Source organism: Coptis chinensis, chromosome 1 (genome assembly GCF_015680905.1).
Source record: "Coptis chinensis isolate HL-2020 chromosome 1, ASM1568090v1, whole genome shotgun sequence".
In the NCBI taxonomy this organism is placed as follows: Eukaryota; Viridiplantae; Streptophyta; class Magnoliopsida; order Ranunculales; family Ranunculaceae; genus Coptis; species Coptis chinensis.
The window spans coordinates 58,722,104-58,741,105 of NC_141456.1; the positions used below are offsets into that span (position 1 = coordinate 58,722,104).

The following is a 19,002-nucleotide window of genomic DNA, read 5'->3' on the forward strand; positions in this document are numbered from 1 at the left end:
TCAAACGAATAAATTAAACGAACTAACTAATATAAAATTGAGCGTAAATATATAACATTTATGCGCTTATCAATCTCTATACAGCCCAAAATATAAACTTGACTCTGTCTCTCGTCAAGGATAAGGGAATCCTCCCAAATCACCATACCCGTCATCACTAGGGTTAGGAAAACCTTCCTCCGCAACTGGCTCGTCTGAAATGTTAAGTAGGATGAGCAAACAACTATGCCCAGTAGAAACGCACATAGCCAATAAATAGACTACTTATAACAAAACAGTTAAAACATGCAGGTTTTTATAATAATATCAAAATATCGTGACTATATACATACGTCACTAACTGGCATAAATCATATCGGCATGCTTCTTTAATATTCAAAATATAGCTTTCACAATCATCATACAACTATTGTGGCCGCTGCATCCTATTAGAATGGTGAGGGTAACGACGGTACTTTCAAATTTACCATTGTGCAATCTCGGTTCAAGATACTTCCCGGTGTGAACCATGCACCGTTGTTTTTCGATTTTACCGGCAGGAGATGAAATGCCGTTGTTGTGTTCGTACACAACAAAAATCCCCAAAGCTTTTAGGGCTCGGGTGGCCCCAGTGACTACTAACCCCCATAATGGCCGCCACCTAACTTACGGTGGTCAACCGTTCGACGACCGCAGATCGCTTCGGATCCCGACACATCCAGAGTGGACTAAACTCTCACTCTGGCGCCTAAACCTCATCGAGGTAGCATGTAACCCCACACAAGCTAATCACCATACAAAAATTGACACGACAAGCATGGTTATCTAGAAAAGTAGAAAAGGAATTCTGGACTACATCCAGTGAGGCATCCCTTTAAAGGTGGCCCACCACCTCGAAAGGTATACACCACGATTGAATCCTAGAGCTTAATCTGCCTCTCGAAATGCGACAACAGCCTTCCTTCTTTATAGGAATTCACAGTTCCTTTTCTAAATCTCCTCGTGATAAACATAGTAATATCTATATATATATACTCGTATTATCGATTATTTTCAAATACTCTAGTTACATATCTAGTTTTTCTTTTTAAAACTGTTGATTATATAGGTGTGAGTTCCTGGATTTCCGAAATTGAAAGCAGAACAACTTATGACTCCCAAACGGGCTCATAGTAATAACAACCGATGATTCCTAAACGCTTAATCATCAGAAATAACACAACCATCCGGGACCAATCCGAACCTCGCACCTAGTTACAAACAACCGGGTAATCCTTACCCGCATTAATAATCCATCTCTCGCTCTCCCATCGAGACAAGAGATGCTTAACCTTTCCCCAAAACCAGTTTTCACTTTTAACCGTAAAACAATCCCTACCCCCGATTTTCTGAGAAAACCCATTTCACGCGAAAAGTTAAATATATATATATATATAGTTTAGTTTAGCGAGGAAATACAAATGTAAAAACATGAATATCATATATACATGCATGGTTGATACGCAACTATCTATTTCCTAGTTAAACAATTCAAATCATGCATGAAAATAAGCAGGCTATATATTGGTATGTAGGTTCCTACCTTAGCAAGCTCCGTTCTCCTCAAGCCCACTTAACCGAATCGAGCCCGCTTAACCGAATCCCCTCGTATTTACTCCTACACATCATATATATATACGTCACCCATTAGAAGTTATCAAACGAACGAGAATTCTTATATAACGTAAGTCGAGAAGAATCTCGACACTACGAATTTGGTTTCGGGTAAATTTTTATCTAACTACCGTTAACAGAGCTACAGGCCATTTTCGCATTGTTTATTCGACGGTCTCTTCTCTGGGCTATTTCGAGCCACCGCAGCCTACACACGACAACGCCAATTATATCGCGTTCAATAACGATTAAGATTTTTCTCGACTCCGACAACAACAACAAATTCCACTATTCCATTCACATTAAATTCTCGCAATATTTACTGTTGTCTTCCTTATCAATCGTTCATTACTTAATCTACTTTTAAACAATTATAAACTGGCATGAACTGCTCAAAACCGAGTGCATAGCCGAAGATTCTTACCGAATCAGCAACCAAAATCGCTCCTAGCTTGCTGTTCCACCAAAATCGCTCCACTCTAGCTTCTCCTCCACCAATTTCGCAAGCTCTCCCTCTCCAAACAAGCTACTGCCGCCATTAAACTTTCCCCTACCATTAATTTCAGTAATACATCACAAACTATCGAAATAAGTTTTAAAAATTTGTTTGAAACGAAGTTAAACTCACTTGGCAGCGGCGGTATGACGGAATTCCAATCAATTTGACTCTTCACACTTGATTGAGTGTTGTTAGTGATTGGGTGTTTGAATTTTTGGGTGAAATCGATTAGATTTGGGCGATTTTAGATTTCTCTCTCCTAGGTTTTAGTAATAGCGAATTGGGGAAGAAGAGAATTGAGTCTGCGCGATTTTCGGTTTCGCGATTTCGGGTTTTTTTTTTTTTTTTTTTTTTTTTCTAGTTGGGCCGATATATTTAGGCCCAAGCCCAATACATTAAGCTTAAGGTCCTAATCAACGCTAACCCCCACTAATTCGACTTAGCGTCTTGATTATTTTTCGGCCTATCCCGCTAAATTTAATCTGCTATATTCTATCTCACCGCAGGCTATGACAATAACCCACTCATACGTGTAAGCTGTTAACTCGTGCCAGCTTCGACGCGGAAAAGCCGCTAACCGACATTTTTGCCAAATTTCCGCCTATAGTCGCTTACCTAACGTGCCTTATGAGTCGGAGTTAAGTTTTAGTAAGTTACGTACGGTTGAAATATAAACCCGACGACCAACTTACATAAACGACCCTAGATTTAATAGGAAATTTACGAAAATACCCTTAATAATAATTCAGGACTTTACAATTCTCCACTTTCATGGCCTCCGTGTTGAACCTGGACACAAATTTCCTTAATGATTCTCCGTCTTCTTATTTCACATAAAACAATGCGGACATGTCCACCGCTATTTTCTTTTGATGAATGTAATGAGTGACGAATGCCTTTTCTAGTTCACTGAACTTCTCTATACTTCCAGCTGGCAACCGATAAAACCAATCGGAAGCTCCCTCTTTCAAACTTGCCGGAAAAAGCATACACCATAAACCATTAAACTTATCATCTTGCCATAAAGCTAACTGTTGGTGAAAATGTTGTATGTGATGCACCGAGTCTCCCTTTCCATCAAATCTATCGAATCTGGGTTGTGTGAACCGCCTTGGTACCTCCATTGACCTCACCACCGCCGCCAACGGGTTGTGACTAAGCGTCGCTATTACCTGGTTTGCCGTTCCTCTGCTCTCCTGCTGCACTGGTCGGATGGCTTCCCTTTCCCTTTCCAACATGTGTTGAACTTGTGGTAATGTGACTCCATCTGCTATTCCACCGCCTTCCATTTGTGGATCTAACTCTACTCCCTTTCCTATTCCATCTAACGGCTGCACAGGTTCCTCATCTAAGCTTTCTTCATCAGATTCATCTTCTATGATATTTTCCTCTCTTCTTGTTTCTTCCGCTTCCCGGCCTCTCTCTTCCCTCAGCCTACCCATCTCTACCTCTATCTCTCTCATTCTCTCTACTGCTGTCAGATCTGTTTCTCCTCCTACCTCCTCTACTTGATTGACCACTCCTATACCATTTGCTTCCCCGACCTCCATTTCTGTCTTCGCTCTTGCTTTTCTTTTCAATGGTGCCATCTCTTCTCCTAGAACCGTGGTTTTTAACCGGTGTGGTCGTCAATTTAGTCCCCTCAGACGGTGCCAATTGTTGTGACCTAATTCTTTTTCTTAGACTTCCTATTTTTTCCCTCCCCCTCTCTTTAGGGTTTCCCCCCTTCTTTATACTTCGTTCATCTCCTAGTCTGCGCTTTACCCTTCATCTTCTTTCCATCCCTCGGTTCTGATAAACCCACGTGTCTTCTCTGACTTCGCACGCCTCTCTCACCTTTTGCGCTATCCCCTCTATTTCTGCCCTAGACTTGCTGCCTACCCCAGTCCGCGATGACCCATCAGCCCATGGGCTTTTCCGAACCTTTGGGCCCAATCATCCCGAATCGGTCCGTAACATAACAAAAACAATTGATTCACCAGTCATAACTAATGGCATGCAAATATATGCAAGTTATTTTCGTATTAATGTGTGAATAACGTCATAAAAGCAGAGAACCAGAAAAGATGGTGACACAAACAAAAAGGCTTTTACTGCAACGTTTTATACAGTATTTTTCGTTTTCATTACCACCACCATATTAATACCAATATTTCAGACGTGTATCCCTAAAACCATTGGACACAGCCTTAAAAACCCTTGATATTTGAATCTATAGTCTATACTCTATATACTAGCATGTGTCCTGTGCTACGCATCAGTTCGCCAAGTTGTAAAGAACTAAAATGAAAATTGTTAAAAAAACTAAAGAGAAACAATTTTTAAAAATGGGGAAAATACACAATTCCTATATATAAATTTTAGCTTTTAAATTAAAAAGACTATCCTACAATTATTGAAGAAGGAGGTGGTTCAATTTTAATAGAGAACAGGGAGCCAATTGTAATTAATAAATAGGAGAGATGTAATTTAAATAAACGTAGGAAGGTGGTTCTAAAATCTTAAAATTGAGAGATTAGAAATACACTGTTTGGTTGGGAAGTGTGGTTACTACAAACCCGGCTATCATATAGTGTAGAGATACTATGCATGGGTGAAAAACTTGGTGCCTCTGTACTTAACAAACTCATTCCCAAGAACAGCATCCTCAAAACCAAAACACATCCAACTCAATTATTCTCAATCACATTGACAAAAAAGCAGTTTCAATCCTCTTTTCAAAAGTCAAAACCAGTATCCATCCCTTTTCCCATTTATGCCCGTCTTTTCTTACATTTAACCCAAGCCTACCAGTTTTTTTTATTAATCGTGCTATTGAAACTTATGGTAAGTGCGGGTGTTTGAAGGATGCTAGGGGTTTTTTTGATGATATGCATCAAAGAGATGGTGGGACTTGGAATGCGATGATTACGGCTTACTCTCAAAATGGGGATGGTGAGAATGCTTTGTTGGTGTTTTGGGAGATGCATAGATCGGGTGTTTTAGCTAATGAGATTACTTTTGCTAGTGTGCTGGTGTATTGGATATTTATGTTTCTAGGCAAGTTCATGGTCTTGTTGTAAAGTATGGGTTTTGTTTTAATGTTATATTAGGCAGTTCGTTGGTTGATATTTATGGGAAATGTTGGCTTATGGACGATGCTCGTAGGATGTTTTATGAGATTCGTAACCCAAATGCTATATCTCGGAATGTTATCGTTAGGCGATATCTAGAAGTTGATAATTACAAGGAAGCTGTGGTTATGTTCTTTAAGATGGTTGGGACGAATGTTATGCCCTTGACTTTTACTTTTTCTAGCGCTCTTGTTGCTTGTTCAAATATTCCAGCACTCAAGGAGGGAGAACAAATCCATGCTGTGGCAGTTAAAGTTTGTTTTGTAAAGGATAAGATAGTGGTGAATTCGCTTATCGATATGTATGCAAAGTGTGGTGATTTAGTGGATGCTCGTCGACTTTTTGATCAACCTGGTTCAAGGGATGTGATTGCTTGGACATCAATTGTTTCGGCGTATTCAACTTGTGGACGGATAGAGAGGCAAGGAAACTTTTTAATGACATGCCTGAACGGGGTGTCATATCGTGGAATGCCATGTTGGTGGGTTACACACGCCTCTTTCAATGGGAGGAAGCATTGGACTTCATTTTTTGGATGCATAGAGAAACAAACGACGTTGACTCTTTCACTCTCAGTCTGATTCTTAACGTTTGTGCAGGGCTATCAGATATTTTATTGGGAAAACAAGCTCATGGTTTTGCCTATAGACATGATCTTCACTCGAATACATTTGTTGCTAATGCAATTCTTGACATGTATGGGAAGTGCGGGAGTTTGAGAAGTTCAAAGGTTTGGTTCTCTGAAATGGGTCACTTCAGAGATAGAGTTTCGTGGAATACTTTCATCTCTAGCTATGCTCGTCATGGTTTGAGTGAAAAAGCGATTCCATTGTTTGGGAAGATGTTATTGGAAACAACAGGAACTGAGCTCGATTTCAGCACTCTCTTAGCAGCTTGTGCAAATATCTTTGCTCTTGATCAAGGGAAGCAAACTCATGCCTATATGCTCAGAAATGGTTTCAATATAGATGTTGTTATCAGAGGAGCATTGGTTGACATGTATTCCAAATGCCGCTGTCTTGACTATGCTATAAAGGTTTTTGAAGAATCATCCTCGAGTGATCTGATCCTGTGGAATTCGATGGTTTTGGGATGTGCTCATAATGGTAAGGGCGGGGAGGTTCTTGGCCTTTTCGAGTCGATGCAGGAGGAGGGAATCAAGTGTGACAATGTCACCTTTCAAGGTGTTTTGCTTGCTTGTATAGGTGAGGGATTTGTTGATTTGGGTAAACAGTATTTCGATTTCATGAGCAAAGACTTCTGTATTATTCCTCGGTTGGAACACTATGAGTGCATGATCGAGCTCTATAGTAGATATGGATACATGGACGAGCTTAAGGATTTTGTTCAAAAAATGCCGTTTCATCCAACTGTACCAATGTTGACGAGGATTTTTTATGCTTGTAGAGAATACATGCATTCAGAATTGGGAGAATGGGCAGCACAACGCCTTAATGAGCTTAAACCTTTGATTCCGTTTCAGTTTGAGATCTTCCCAGACAATCACATTGATACATTGTGATGGTTACACTATAGGTAGTTTGGAACTTACATTTTGGCGATGGTGTAAGAAGAATTATATATTATTATTTTGTTTCCATTTTTAGAAAATTAACTTTGTTCTTGGTCTCAGTGGTCTGAAACCTTTTGACAATGTTTTCTAGCACTCACAATTTTACCTACTCAAATCGGTGAATGGTCTCGAAAACTTTCTTTGACGTATTCACTTTTATAGCAAGCTGAACTAAGTGATGCCTTGTGTGGTATCTTATATTTGCTTCAAAGTCTTTAAAAGACTTAAAACATCAAAATTAATCTTTCTCTGAGCAATTAATCTTTCTCTGAGCAATTAATCTTTCTCTCTTTGTTTAGATATATCTATGATACATTTGATTGGTTCACATTTTGAATTATTTCGCTGTGGTGTAGAGATTCTAATGGGTGCTCCCATGGACCCATTATCATCAGTAAACTCAAAGGTGCACACTAAAAAAGACTTTTCAGATTCATTCACGACGGGGGAAACAAGAAAAGAACAGACTGCAGAAGGTTTATATGCACCAACCAATTTTTCTACCATGCTTTCTACTGGAGGGAGAGATGACGACAGGGACTATCTTGTTGAAAGTAAAGGTAGAGTGCTTGTATGATTCTTATAACTGTTTTTCCGATAGTTATTTTATTACTTCACTGGAAATGAGCTATTCGATAGGCAATTTTTCTCAATCATCTTGCATATAGACTTAAAGTTGCGGTCAGTCATCACTAGTCAATATTTTGCAAATAGTCCCATTTATATAGATGTTGATTAGTTTTAGGGTTCGTCAATTACAGTAGGTACAAGATCGATTGGGCATTCATTTCTTTATTTTGTTTCATTGTGCTGCTTGATTGATAATGTATGATGCGAACTATAACTAAAGTTCTCATTGACGTCTTCTGCTATTATTATTAAGCTCAACAAGTTGAACTGTTAAGGGTGTCTGAGTGGTTATAAAATAAAACTATCCCTGTTCTACCACATTCTTTTTGAAGTGAATAAGTTGTTATATCCTTCTTGTGTCATCAAAAGAAACTTTAGTAACCAAAAATAATGTTATAGCTGCCAATAACTTTTTAATCAAACAAGCATAGGCATATTTGGTAACGTTCCCATTGCCCTTAAAAATCGGAATATTTTTATTTTATGCTGAATTTATTTTCACGATTTATGATTGTTTACCCCAACAGATTGTAATTATGCAAAGGGCAGATGGGTTGCCGACAGCAGGAAGCCATTGTACTCTGGGTTTGGATGTAAGCAGTGGCTGTCAGAGATGTGGGCTTGTAGGCTCACCCAGCGAACAGATTTTCCCTATGAAACCTTCAAATGGCAGCCTGAAAATTGCAGGATGCCTGAATTTGAAAAGACAACATTCTTGAGAAGGTATGCATCACTGTTTTGTTGTTCATGTTTTTCACTTTATAGGAGAAAAGCTATTTATTCTTGTGTATTCATTTTCTGGTCAAACAATTTCCTTTTCCAGAATTCTGACTAATTATATTGGTGAGTTTTCCTAATGGTGATTTTGGATCCTAGGATGCAGGACAAAACTGTTGCTTTTGTAGGGGATTCTTTGGGAAGGCAACAGTTTCAGTCACTTATATGTATGGTTACTGGGTGTGAAGAGATCCCAGATGTTCACAATATTGGAAGCCACTATGGCCTCGTCAAAGCTCGTGGTGCTATTCGTCCTGATGGTTGGGCTTATCGGTTCCCGAGCTGCAATACAACCATTCTTTATTACTGGTCTGCAACTCTTTGCGACCTGGAGCCCCTTAACATTACTGATCCAAAAACTGAGTTTGCCATGCATCTCGATCGTCCAGCAGCATTCTTGCGAGACTATCTGCACAGGTTTGATGTCTTGGTACTTAATACAGGGCAGCATTGGAATAGAGGTAAGCTAGTAGGCAACCGCTGGGTGATGTATGTTGATGGTAGGCTTAACAATGATAAGAAGCTGGCAAAAATGGCGAATGCAAAAAAATTTATAGTTCATAGTGTTGTTAAGTGGTTGGATTCACAGCTTCTTCAGCAGCCACGACTCAGAGCTTTCTTCCGGACAATCTCACCTAGGCATGTTTTTTAATAGGGATTGGAACACTGGGGGGACATGTGATAATAGCATTCCGTTGGCTGGTGGAAGTGAGGTCCTGCAAGATGAATCTAGTGACCCTGTTATTGAGAGTGCCGTAAAGGGTTTGAAGGTTAAAATCTTGGATATTACTGCTATTTCTCAGCTGAGAGACGAAGGCCACTTATCAAAGTACACCATTAGACCCACAGAGGGTATGCAGGATTGCTTGCACTGGTGCCTGCCTGGGATACCTGATACTTGGAATGAACTTCTAAGTGCACAACTATAGGCTATTTCGTAACACCGAGTCTAGACCCTGATCAAAGGAAAGCACTGACCAATTCAGTCACACCAAACCAATTATTCAGTGCAACTTCCTGACTGACGGACAGATGCCACGCTGAGTTCCGGAATTCTATAATCTCTCGGAGGGAAACATTCTCTTGCAATTTCAACTCTACATTTAAATAAGAAGGGATTAGGGATGCATTGAAGATACTTGAATGGAAGGGAGGTCTCAGGTCTTGGGTTATGCGTAATCTGTTGCTGCCAATCGGTGGATGCATTTCATCTTTGGTGTTTAGATGTTATCACTTCTCATTGTTTTCCATTGCCTATACCTGAGGTCCATAGTATATTATCCATAGTATGTGTAATTCTATATTAGCCCATTTTCATTATTTGTTTGTTTCTGCTTCTGAACTTTGTTAATGGTTATATATATGTGATACCCATTTTTGTTATTTGGGTTTTTTCTTTGTTATTTTGGTTTTGTGAGTGTTAAATGTTGAGTAACTTGGATTTGAGTATTTGTTAACTTAGTGTATGAACAAATTCCTCTGTTGGAACTCTTTTTATTACAAATGCATACTCAAAAGTAAAAACAAATGATATGAAGTACATGATAATATAGATATTTTAGTGATTGTAACACACACAGCATCTATCTTGACGAGGAGGACCCCGCGTTTGTGTTGTTTTGGGTGTGTGTGTGTGTGTGTGTGTTGGTCTATTTTGTTATTCTGCTATTAGTGTCCTAGACAGCCGAAAATGTACGTTAGGGTGTTTGCACTATAGATCCAGATAATCAATTTAGTATCTAGCTCATGTATAGTTGGACTTGTAACATGTTGTAAGTACACAGATAGATGCTCGAGTTGGTCTTCTTGGATTGAGTTTGTTGTTGTTGTTGTGGTTGGAGTTTGTTGATTATCACTTATTGTCTACAAAATCTGATGACTTTGGTTTCTATTCGGCAGAAAGATGATATTGGCGTTGGAGGCTCGTGGTCTGAATTCATTAATTATCTCATGGACTCTATTAAGTCTGCCAATGTTAAGCTTGCTGTTGGAGGATTCCAAGTGTCTACTAATTCAGGTGTCGGTCATGGTGAGTGTAGTATGTCCATTAAGTCATTAACTACTTTTCTTTTTAATCTCATGGACTCTATTAAGTCTGCCAATGTTAAGCTTGTTGTTGGAGGATTCCAAGTGTCTACTAATTCAGGTGTTGGTCATGGTGAGTGTAGTATGTCCATTAACTACTTTTCTTTTTAATCTGATTATTTGAAGGGGAAATCTTGTACAATAACTGGTGCAGCCATGCTGGGAACAATGTTGTAATGATATATAGATACTTATTTCGAAATAAAATGAGGCTTTTCATATGGAATAATACAGGAAATGTACTGATGCGAGCACAGATGCTTATGCATTTGATGTATTACTGAAAATGCAAATGCAAATGCACAAGGTTGTCGGCAGACCATAACTCCATGTCAGTTGTGACTCTCTAACAGTAGTGTAATGTATAATTTAATATCTCTTTCTCATTGGTTGCACGCTTTAATTTCCATTGCATAGTACGATAAATATTTGAGTAGAAAACTCAGATGTATTACAGTGACCCTGTAATTGGGTTAAATTGAGAATTACAAGACTTAAAGGTTGGAACTACTCTAAGTATATCCAAGCTGTTGCTAGCCAATTGGGATGATGGATACAGCTTATAGTAATATGGTGCAAATATGATTTATAGGCCATCTTATGTATTGCTTCTGTCAAGAAATAATTAGTTTTCGACGACTTTTCCTGCTTTACTCATGTATTACCATACCATTTGTTATTTACTGATTTTCGTATTCGTAATTAGGTTTCTCGCGTATTATTTTTTGTAGATTAAAACTGTTGTGTGAAAATTTCAAGTGCGTTATATGCTAGACTCTAAGTTTATTGCATGCATAAGAAACTATCTGATATTCTGAAGCCTATACTTTGTGGAATTTTGGTGTTTCAGGTGCCAAATTTGCAAAGTTAATAGCTCACAAGACTAAGGGAACTCCTGTCATTACTATTTCACTTGATAGACTCATGAATTCATCTGCTAATGATGCTGTAGCAATAATATCTTGGCAGATTTTCAAAGCATCCAGAAGCAGGCATGATCTACTTGTAAAAGGTTGTAACTTCTGTTTTTCTCTCATTCATAAATCTAGACAATATTGTCATTTTTGTCTTAACTCAAAGCATTTGGTCTGCAAGTAGCTATCCTTGCCTGTCAGTGTTGCACTTCTACTTCATCAAACTATTTGTTGATGTTACTTGCCTGTTCTGACATTTACATGCTAGAATTATTTTACTTCTTAAGTGGCAATGGCAATTATATTTATATTAGAAATGAAGGCGTCGAGTGCCTAAGAGGTCAATCCTTGGGAAATTGGGCTCAACCCACCTTTTCCACCTTCACCAGGGAAAAGGGATGGAAATGAACAAAAGTTGTAACTATATAAACAGAGAAGGATGAAGAGTAAAATTCATATTGTATCTTATCTAGATGTTTGTGCTATGTATATATAGAAGAGTAGAAGACCTACTTGTCAAGATGCTTGGACCTGTACGAAGAAACATAAACGGTTACAATCCATGAGATCAATATGGTGCAAGTAGGAGATGGTGCAAGTAGGAGACTAGAAAACTGTGATGAAAAAGCCAAAAGATGGTGTGGTTTGTTTCTCTCTTAATTGAAATAGGCATGCGTCTTTCAAATGGTTCTGGTTACTTTAGACGAGGTGATTAGGTGTGGATGCCACAATAGTAGAACTGATATGCAACAAGGCCGAGAAGCTTGGTAGTCAAAGTTTCACAACTCATAATTCCTTCAAATGTTAAACTATTGATCCAAGATTGAATGGTTTGTGAGAGATGAAAACATATTTTGCAATTTGCAATGCATCCACCACATTGCTTGATTAACATTTGTGCAAGTAGAAAGATAAGTATTAGCCCACCTCCCTTGTAAACGTTTTACATGATCCCATAAAGGCCTCTTGTCAATTATTCCATAAGATGTCATATGGCCCCGCTCTTGTGCTAGTTGGTTGAGAAGTTGTATGGTACCCCACTTGTGCCAGTTGGTTCCCAGTCCTCTGATAATTATATTCTTGGATTAGATAAATAAAAAACAGGGAGTAGTCCAAGAGACTGAAATCAAACTAAGACTGAGAATGTGCCTAAGTCTCTATGGAATTCTCCATAATGGTGGTAATAAGGAACATTTCCTCATTTACTTACTTGCTTTCTTCATGTGCTTCGCACGCAAGAAACATAATTTATTCGAACTGTCTTATGATTTTCTGGCTTTTCCCAATGCAGAACAGCAGCGCTCCTATGAGTTAACAAACAAGCTATCTGCTGAAAAGGTTAGTTTAGTTTTGCCTAGTTATAATAATAGTCGTAATCATAGTCATAGTCATGGACATAGTCATAGGCATACTGTCATAGTCATAATCATCTATTATATGAAATTTATTGAGTTTGCCAATTTGAACTTTATTTGCATTCACCTGCATATGTCCTCAAAGATTTTAAACACTTATCTTTGTTACTTGTAACTTTACTGCTGTCCTACGTATAAGAAGGGCAGAAGGCTATCGTTCCTTGAGGATTACACTTTGTTACTAAGCTATAGCATTTATCCTTGAGAGAGGTTATCGGAAGAAAAAAAATATATATCCTTTGGATTTTGAGATGCTGTGAGCCTTTGATTATAATATAGCTTCGGTTCCATATTTGTCCAATTATAGACTAACTTTCTTGATTCTTTTGATCATCTTTTGCCACCAATACTTGGCATACTCATACTTTATGCCAAAAAGATGATTTCAGTGTTGTATAACAATGAACTTTGATCTCTATATACATCCATATCACCATATGGGAAAGGAAGATGACTAAACTATTTAAGCCACTCTAATATCCTGCCTTAGAAACTTTAAAATTTTGAGATATTTTTAATTTGATTTTAACTAATGCACATCCTATTGGTTTCTCACTACAAACTTATCAGATGGAAGCAACTAATGAAAGGTTTGAAGTTTTGGGGATGGTAATTTGTATTTTGATTGACTTGACCCTTTAACATTATTTGTCGGTTGACTCTGTACTCATTTAGTCCTCCTGGATCTCACTTCAACCTGTTTTTTTAACTTTGAAGTTTTTTTTGATACTTATTCTTTAGAATTAAGAAACACACGCCAATACTAATTGAATTATATAATTCATTATGCTTATTGATTAAATTTTCAAGTTTGATGCATAGATGCTAGTTGTGAGCTCGAGATTATCTTTTGTTAAGGAAAATCATGAGAGGCTATAATCCATTATGCATTTTTTGTCCATCCATCTTTATTTCTATGTCTTATTCATCTTCAGAATTTTTTTAGTTGTTGCTAGAAATCTTTTAAAAGATGTCAAAAATATTTGAGGCATAGAAGACCACCTACTTCATCTATTTTAACACTGTTTCTGGTACTAGTTGTTTTAGTAATGTGCACTATATGTTGAAGAAGTACAAGGGTGGCATGCTTTGTGGTAATTGAACTCATATATCTGCATTCAGATTTATTTAATTATGCAAAAGTATATGGTTTTAGTTACCATTTTTTCTGAATCCTGCAGGTGCTAGCTAGTTTAGTTGGTAAAACCTTTGGGTGGTGATACCAGAGGTTTGGGGTTCGAACCCCTCCAGCATCACCGAGTTACTGATCTCATTAAAAAGACTTGCCAATCAAAAATTAAGAAAATAAAAATAAAAATCCAGGCCTTTATTTGTTTCATAGAGGAAAAGAAGATACATAAGCAACCAAGTGATGACAGAATAATGAAGGGTTATTTAGGTTTTAGTACAACTATTAATAGCAATATTAGGGTTTACTACAACCTTTTTTTTCTTGACTGTGAGCTCACCAAGTTGACCTTGGTGATTCTGTTTATTTCTTTTATACGGCCAGAATACCCTAAGCGTTCCGGTCATGTGAATAAGCATTCACCAATAACATAACTTGTTACACAGCCAAACTTGGAACCGAACAGTGAAGTTGAGGTTAATCTTTCACTGGTGCCCGGACTCAATCGTATGTACTCTGTAGTACTCTACTAGTTAGTTTTGCAAGTTAAAGGTGTTGAGTTATACTTGTCGCGTAATTTCAAGTATTAATTGCCGACATCTAAGAATATGTTATGAGCTTCTTTCAAAATCCCTTAGAAGTTCTAGGCCTTTTTTAACGTGTTCCAACTGTCTAAAAGAAAATAAATACATGTACTAGTCTAGTTAATTATTCTTCAGTCTTCACACATAAAGAATCACTTGATCATTTGGAGAAATATTATGCTTGGGAACATTCTGATGTGATATCTCTTGATAGTATTTTAGTTTCTTGTAGTAGTTGTGATTTCTAATTATTATGTGATCTATCATGTTGCTTTTACTTGATAACAGACATTTGGTTGTAGTCATAAAATTCCGTTTTCCATAGTAGTTGGCTATCCATTCTTGATTACTTAATCCCTTGGGACTACGGAATTTAACTGTTATATACGTACTTATATGCTAGAAGATTTCTCTATCTTGCCACCTCTTTCAGATGGTGTAGAAGTGCGTGTACTGCAATTTGACTTGTCCTTTTGATCAATCAGGAAAATAATGAAATTATCAAAGCCGAACTTACCCGGGCTTTGTCTTCAAAGGAACAGAAGCTTTTGGAGTTTGCCGTATCAGAGAAAGACCAACTTAGCCTGGCTTTGTCTTCAAAGAAACAAAAGCTTTCGGAGTTTACAGTACCAGACAGATTATCCCCCATCGCTTCTCCTCTCATTAACTTGGATACTACGACAGTTTGTGATGCAACCAGCTCTCTAGGTGAGTGCTATTAATTTTGTAGGCATTTTTATGCTGTTAATTGTGGTGAGAAAGCAATTTTGGTTATCTTCATCATGAGATCATTTATCCTTGAAGCAATGCTTTAAAGGTGGAAACTGGAGTCAAGCATTAGTTGGATTGGATTGCGTATCTACTGAACATTCAAGGACGTTCGGAACTTTTTCGGAAGTCAATGAGAAGCAAAGTTGGTAATATAATGGTTACTAATCTATGTAAAACCCAGTGTAGATGTTAGATTTTAAAATGTGTTAAATCTTCATATATAGATCAAAATGTTTCCATTATCTCTGTTGACCAGAAATTGAGCGCAAGTGTTGTCTCAAAAAATAATCTATTGTCTTTAACTATACCATAAAATATTTAAGATAAAGGAAAAGTGTATCATTAATTTGTAGAAAACAGATGATGAAAAAGGTACAGGAACCATTAATTTGAATTAGTCTGTTCAACACAAAGAATGAATATAGATTTTGTTGATCTTTCTTTTGTTAATATAGGCCTATGTATAACAGGAAGATGCTAGTAAAAACCTCCCTCCCCCCAACACACACATCCGGTAATCATCCTGAAGTTTAAACAACAAGTAAACACATTGTGTTGAATGGAGCATCAGAACCTTATACCACTTCTGCATTATCTTCTAGTTTTTGTTTCCCATGATTTGGATGTATATCCTATATTGGTATTTATGATTTTATTTGTATGGAATAACATCTGTGAGTTTTTTGTCCTATTAGATCTGTTTGAGATATAATTTTTTGCTTGCCCTCCTAACTGCAGACCAGCCATCCAGCCAGGGTTCTCTATCCATGAAATTCAGTTCCCGTGCTGTTCCTGCATATCGCAGGTACCATGTTATTAGTCATTCTGTGATCATTTTTACCTTCAATTCCCTAATATCATATGTCATGGGCAGGCAACATGTCAGCGGTATCTTATTGGATGATTCAGAGGATGATGGTTGGTAGGTTCTAAAGCTTGTTTATGCCCCACCAGATCTTTTGGGAGTTGCGATTTTCCACTAACAACAGACCATAGCTAGTTAAAGAAAAAGAAATACAAAATGAAAGGTAAAGCAAAGATATACAGAGAGAGAGGGAGAGAGAGACTATACTCAAATATCTTGCCGATAGGTTAACACAGATTTATATTATACTCTTACAAAATTTGTGAAATTCATGTGGCATAATGGTAGTTGATTTTTTGTGGCTAGAAGGTTTCAATCTACGATTTGTAATTACTTGACCTGACAGATAAAATAGAGCACAATGTGAAGTGCGTGAAATTGGAGACATGGAAGCTAAAAGATAATGGATATTTTATTTGTATCTGTTTTGCTAAAATGGTTGTCTTATTGTTTGGATATCAATTGTGGTCTGAAGGACTTGCAGTTTTCTTCAGCCAACTACTAGGATTATTTCATTTTGAAAGTATAGCATAAATGCATGATTGATGGTTTTAGCTGTTTTACATAGTCCACTTTATCACTTGCAAGGGCTCTAATATACACAAAAGTTGACATCGTATTACTGCACTTGTTTTAGAATGCTTGTTACAATCTATATTGCTGTTCTACTCTGAAATTCCTGGGCGTTATAAAGTATAAACTACGTTTGCATAACAGACGCAATACATTTTTTGTATCTCATATTCTCATATTCTCATATACAAGTAAAGTCTAAATATGTATTCATAACCATACCATTGATTTTCCAGAAGTAACTACACTAGTTAGAGAGGAAGATAAAACTGTCTAATTACAGTTTTTGAACAAAATTCCGATCCAAAGGGATCTTAAGTTCTACACATTCTATGGTTCATGTTGCTTAACTTGCTTTAAAAGACGTCTTCTTTCCTCTATACTGAGTAACGTAAGGCAACCAGTTGAAAATATCTGAATGACACTCAATTTAAAAGAGTGTCATTCTGTCCGATACTTTTCCTTTCCCTAGAGTAGGAGAACAACCAGCAGTCATGCAATAAACCACATATGATCCTGAAAGTCAGAGAAAGCCGTGTTCAAGAACTATATATAATTTGTACACTTCAGAGGTAGTCAGATTTAACTAATGGACACATCACATGCATTCAGAACATTCAAAAGGAAACAAATCTAGAATAGAGAATGTTGTGCTTCAATGACGAAAGCGAAGAACAAGTTAATTGATTTGAGAAACTTCCTTCAGTTTTTTATGAAACACTAGCCAGGCCAAGATGGTCGGCAGTACAAATAGCTTTCCCTGTGCTTATGTAGGCACTATTTGCTCCTACGAACTTGATTGTGAGAGGAATATGGGAACATATCAATATCACTAATCTATTTCTTTCGTTTAATTTTTGTTGTGATGCTCTTCCTCGCCTACTCTACAGTATAAAATTTATGCGTGAAAAAAACTAAAGTGCTCAATATAAAGGAAGAAGAAATACAGAGTACTGATCACATCATAATTGTTTATGAAATAGACTTGTCTGCCAGTGCTGTAGCATGCTCTGCTTTTATTCATGCTTCCTGCTTTGTTCTTTTCACTTTCTCCTGCAACTGAGAACTTATTCTTCCACCATTGCTTATCAAAGACCTTTTCTTCCTGGAGCAACCTGGGCCTTGGTGTGATTTTCGAGCAAGGGTCCATTTTTGAGCTCTTTCTTATTGACAGAGAAGTGGGGATGAACATCTTAAGAGCTATATGTTCATCATTCATGCTTCCAGTTCTCAACAGACCTTTCCTTTTACCATTTCCTCTCATCTTCCCACGCTTACTTGGGGATAAATGCTCTTTAGATTTTTCCCTCTTCTCTAAGGTCACTGTTCCTTGTTCAACTTCTTTTACCATCGAATTCTCAACTATATCTTTCAAAGAGAGTTCATAAGAATCCTCAGGCATGTTTTGGATCATATGCATCAGCATCTCCCTATCTCTAGCAATTTCCTGTGCGCGCTCGGGAGACACTAGGCGACGACGGTAAATTGGTGAGGCCCTAGTTCGAGGACCAGTTTTCAACAAGGGTGGGGATGAATGTTGTACAAAACAGCATTTGGCCAGCAAAAAGACGAGCAAATAACTTAAATTTTAAGCCTGTAATTTGTTCTTTTGGGTCAACTAAGTAGAAGTTACACAAGCAAGAAAAAAAAATCTTAAGTCATTAGCATCTGTGCTGCACTGCTGCATATGAATGACGATGAAAAAGCAAACTAGACCATACTACAAAATATCGGGATATGGCAAAATATCAACTTCTGATTTATGGATATGTATTGTGGATATATCCTCCTGTGTGGGGATATTTTACATCGGGGCATTTGTAAATATCGTGGATATATTGATAAATATCGATATATCGATAAATATCCACACATTTGAAATATCCACATATTCTTTGTTTCTAAAAAACACCATTGAAGTCCAGAATTTTCAAGGTTTAAGAGTGCAACAAACGGCACTCATGATATTTAAGCAGAGAAGACAAAGTTTACTAATTTTCATTGATACTAAAAAAGTAAATCATTTCAGTACACAGAACATACTCCATAATGATTATTAGTTACCTCTTGATGAAAAGGTAAATTAATCTATACCTTCTCAATTACAACCCACTTGTTGTTTTGCCAAGCTTGCCGCACCCTTAAATTAGATCTTTGGAATCCTTTAAGGTGGATGGACCCACAATCTAATCACAAAGTTGTTATTGTTCAGCACCTTCACGACCTTTACCCTCCAACATTGAAGATTAAAAGCTTCTGCAGAATCACCAACCATCCGCTCCTATTCCCTTCACTGGTGACGGATAAGGCCTAACATCTTCATAATTGACAAGTATATACCTAAGAGTGTATGTATATCTATATCTTCTGAAATGATTATACCAGGAAACCAGGATTCATACTACCTCTTCTCTTTTCAACACTTCCACCTCATTTCCTTTT

At 37.4% G+C, this 19,002-nt stretch overlaps 2 protein-coding genes, 1 long non-coding RNA gene and 2 pseudogenes across 6 annotated transcripts; 3 read left to right on the forward strand and 2 right to left on the reverse strand.

Moving 5' to 3' along the window:
• Positions 1 to 97: 97 nt before the first annotated feature.
• LOC147524715 (uncharacterized) lies at positions 98 to 2,182 on the reverse strand. The gene is made up of 3 exons (XR_015197114.1): positions 2,057 to 2,182; positions 1,562 to 1,636; positions 98 to 194 (listed from the first exon to the last, which is right to left on the reverse strand). It is a non-coding gene; the product is annotated as an uncharacterized LOC147524715 (long non-coding RNA).
• A 2,523-nt stretch (positions 2,183 to 4,705) lies between these two features.
• On the forward strand, positions 4,706 to 6,876 carry LOC147524716 (pentatricopeptide repeat-containing protein At3g26540 pseudogene; annotated as a pseudogene).
• Positions 6,658 to 9,338, forward strand: LOC147524717 (protein trichome birefringence-like 14; annotated as a pseudogene). The gene is made up of 4 exons (XR_015220478.1): positions 6,658 to 6,780; positions 7,174 to 7,377; positions 7,975 to 8,170; positions 8,324 to 9,338. The product of XR_015220478.1 is annotated as a protein trichome birefringence-like 14 (transcript).
• Positions 9,339 to 9,375: 37 nt separating this feature from the next.
• LOC147524718 (uncharacterized) lies at positions 9,376 to 16,423 on the forward strand. 3 transcript variants are annotated; one of them, XR_015220502.1, is made up of 8 exons: positions 9,376 to 9,510; positions 10,124 to 10,253; positions 11,160 to 11,321; positions 12,515 to 12,561; positions 14,837 to 15,059; positions 15,169 to 15,268; positions 15,861 to 15,927; positions 15,997 to 16,423. XR_015220502.1 is itself a non-coding variant. In XM_086604098.1 (7 exons), exons 2-7 carry the CDS (start codon positions 10,175 to 10,177, stop codon positions 16,046 to 16,048), a joined length of 630 nt encoding a protein of 209 aa, XP_086460224.1. In that variant the 5' UTR covers positions 9,376 to 9,510; positions 10,124 to 10,174; the 3' UTR covers positions 16,049 to 16,423. The 3 variants fall into 3 exon arrangements, 1 of the variants encoding a protein (XP_086460224.1); XR_015220506.1 differs by lacking the exon at positions 15,997 to 16,423 and having other exon boundaries at positions 15,156 to 15,268; positions 15,861 to 15,909; XM_086604098.1 differs by lacking the exon at positions 15,169 to 15,268.
• Positions 16,424 to 17,458: 1,035 nt separating this feature from the next.
• Positions 17,459 to 17,962, reverse strand: LOC147524719 (uncharacterized). The gene has a single exon (XM_086576087.1). The coding sequence runs from the start codon at positions 17,960 to 17,962 to the stop codon at positions 17,459 to 17,461; it is 504 nt and encodes a 167-aa protein (XP_086432213.1).
• Positions 17,963 to 19,002: the final 1,040 nt, after the last annotated feature.

Excerpts from the sequence above, each read along its gene's own strand:
- LOC147524719 (XM_086576087.1), bottom strand. The coding sequence starts at position 17,962 with ATGCCTGAGGATTCTTATGAACTCTCTTTGAAAGATATAGTTGAGAAT.
- LOC147524718 (XM_086604098.1), top strand. The coding sequence starts at position 10,175 with ATGGACTCTATTAAGTCTGCCAATGTTAAGCTTGCTGTTGGAGGATTC. Across the intron at positions 11,322-12,514 it reads GCATGATCTACTTGTAAAAG|AACAGCAGCGCTCCTATGAG; the intron begins GTTGTAACTTCT and ends TTCCCAATGCAG. Across the intron at positions 15,060-15,860 it reads TGATGCAACCAGCTCTCTAG|ACCAGCCATCCAGCCAGGGT; the intron begins GTGAGTGCTATT and ends TCCTAACTGCAG.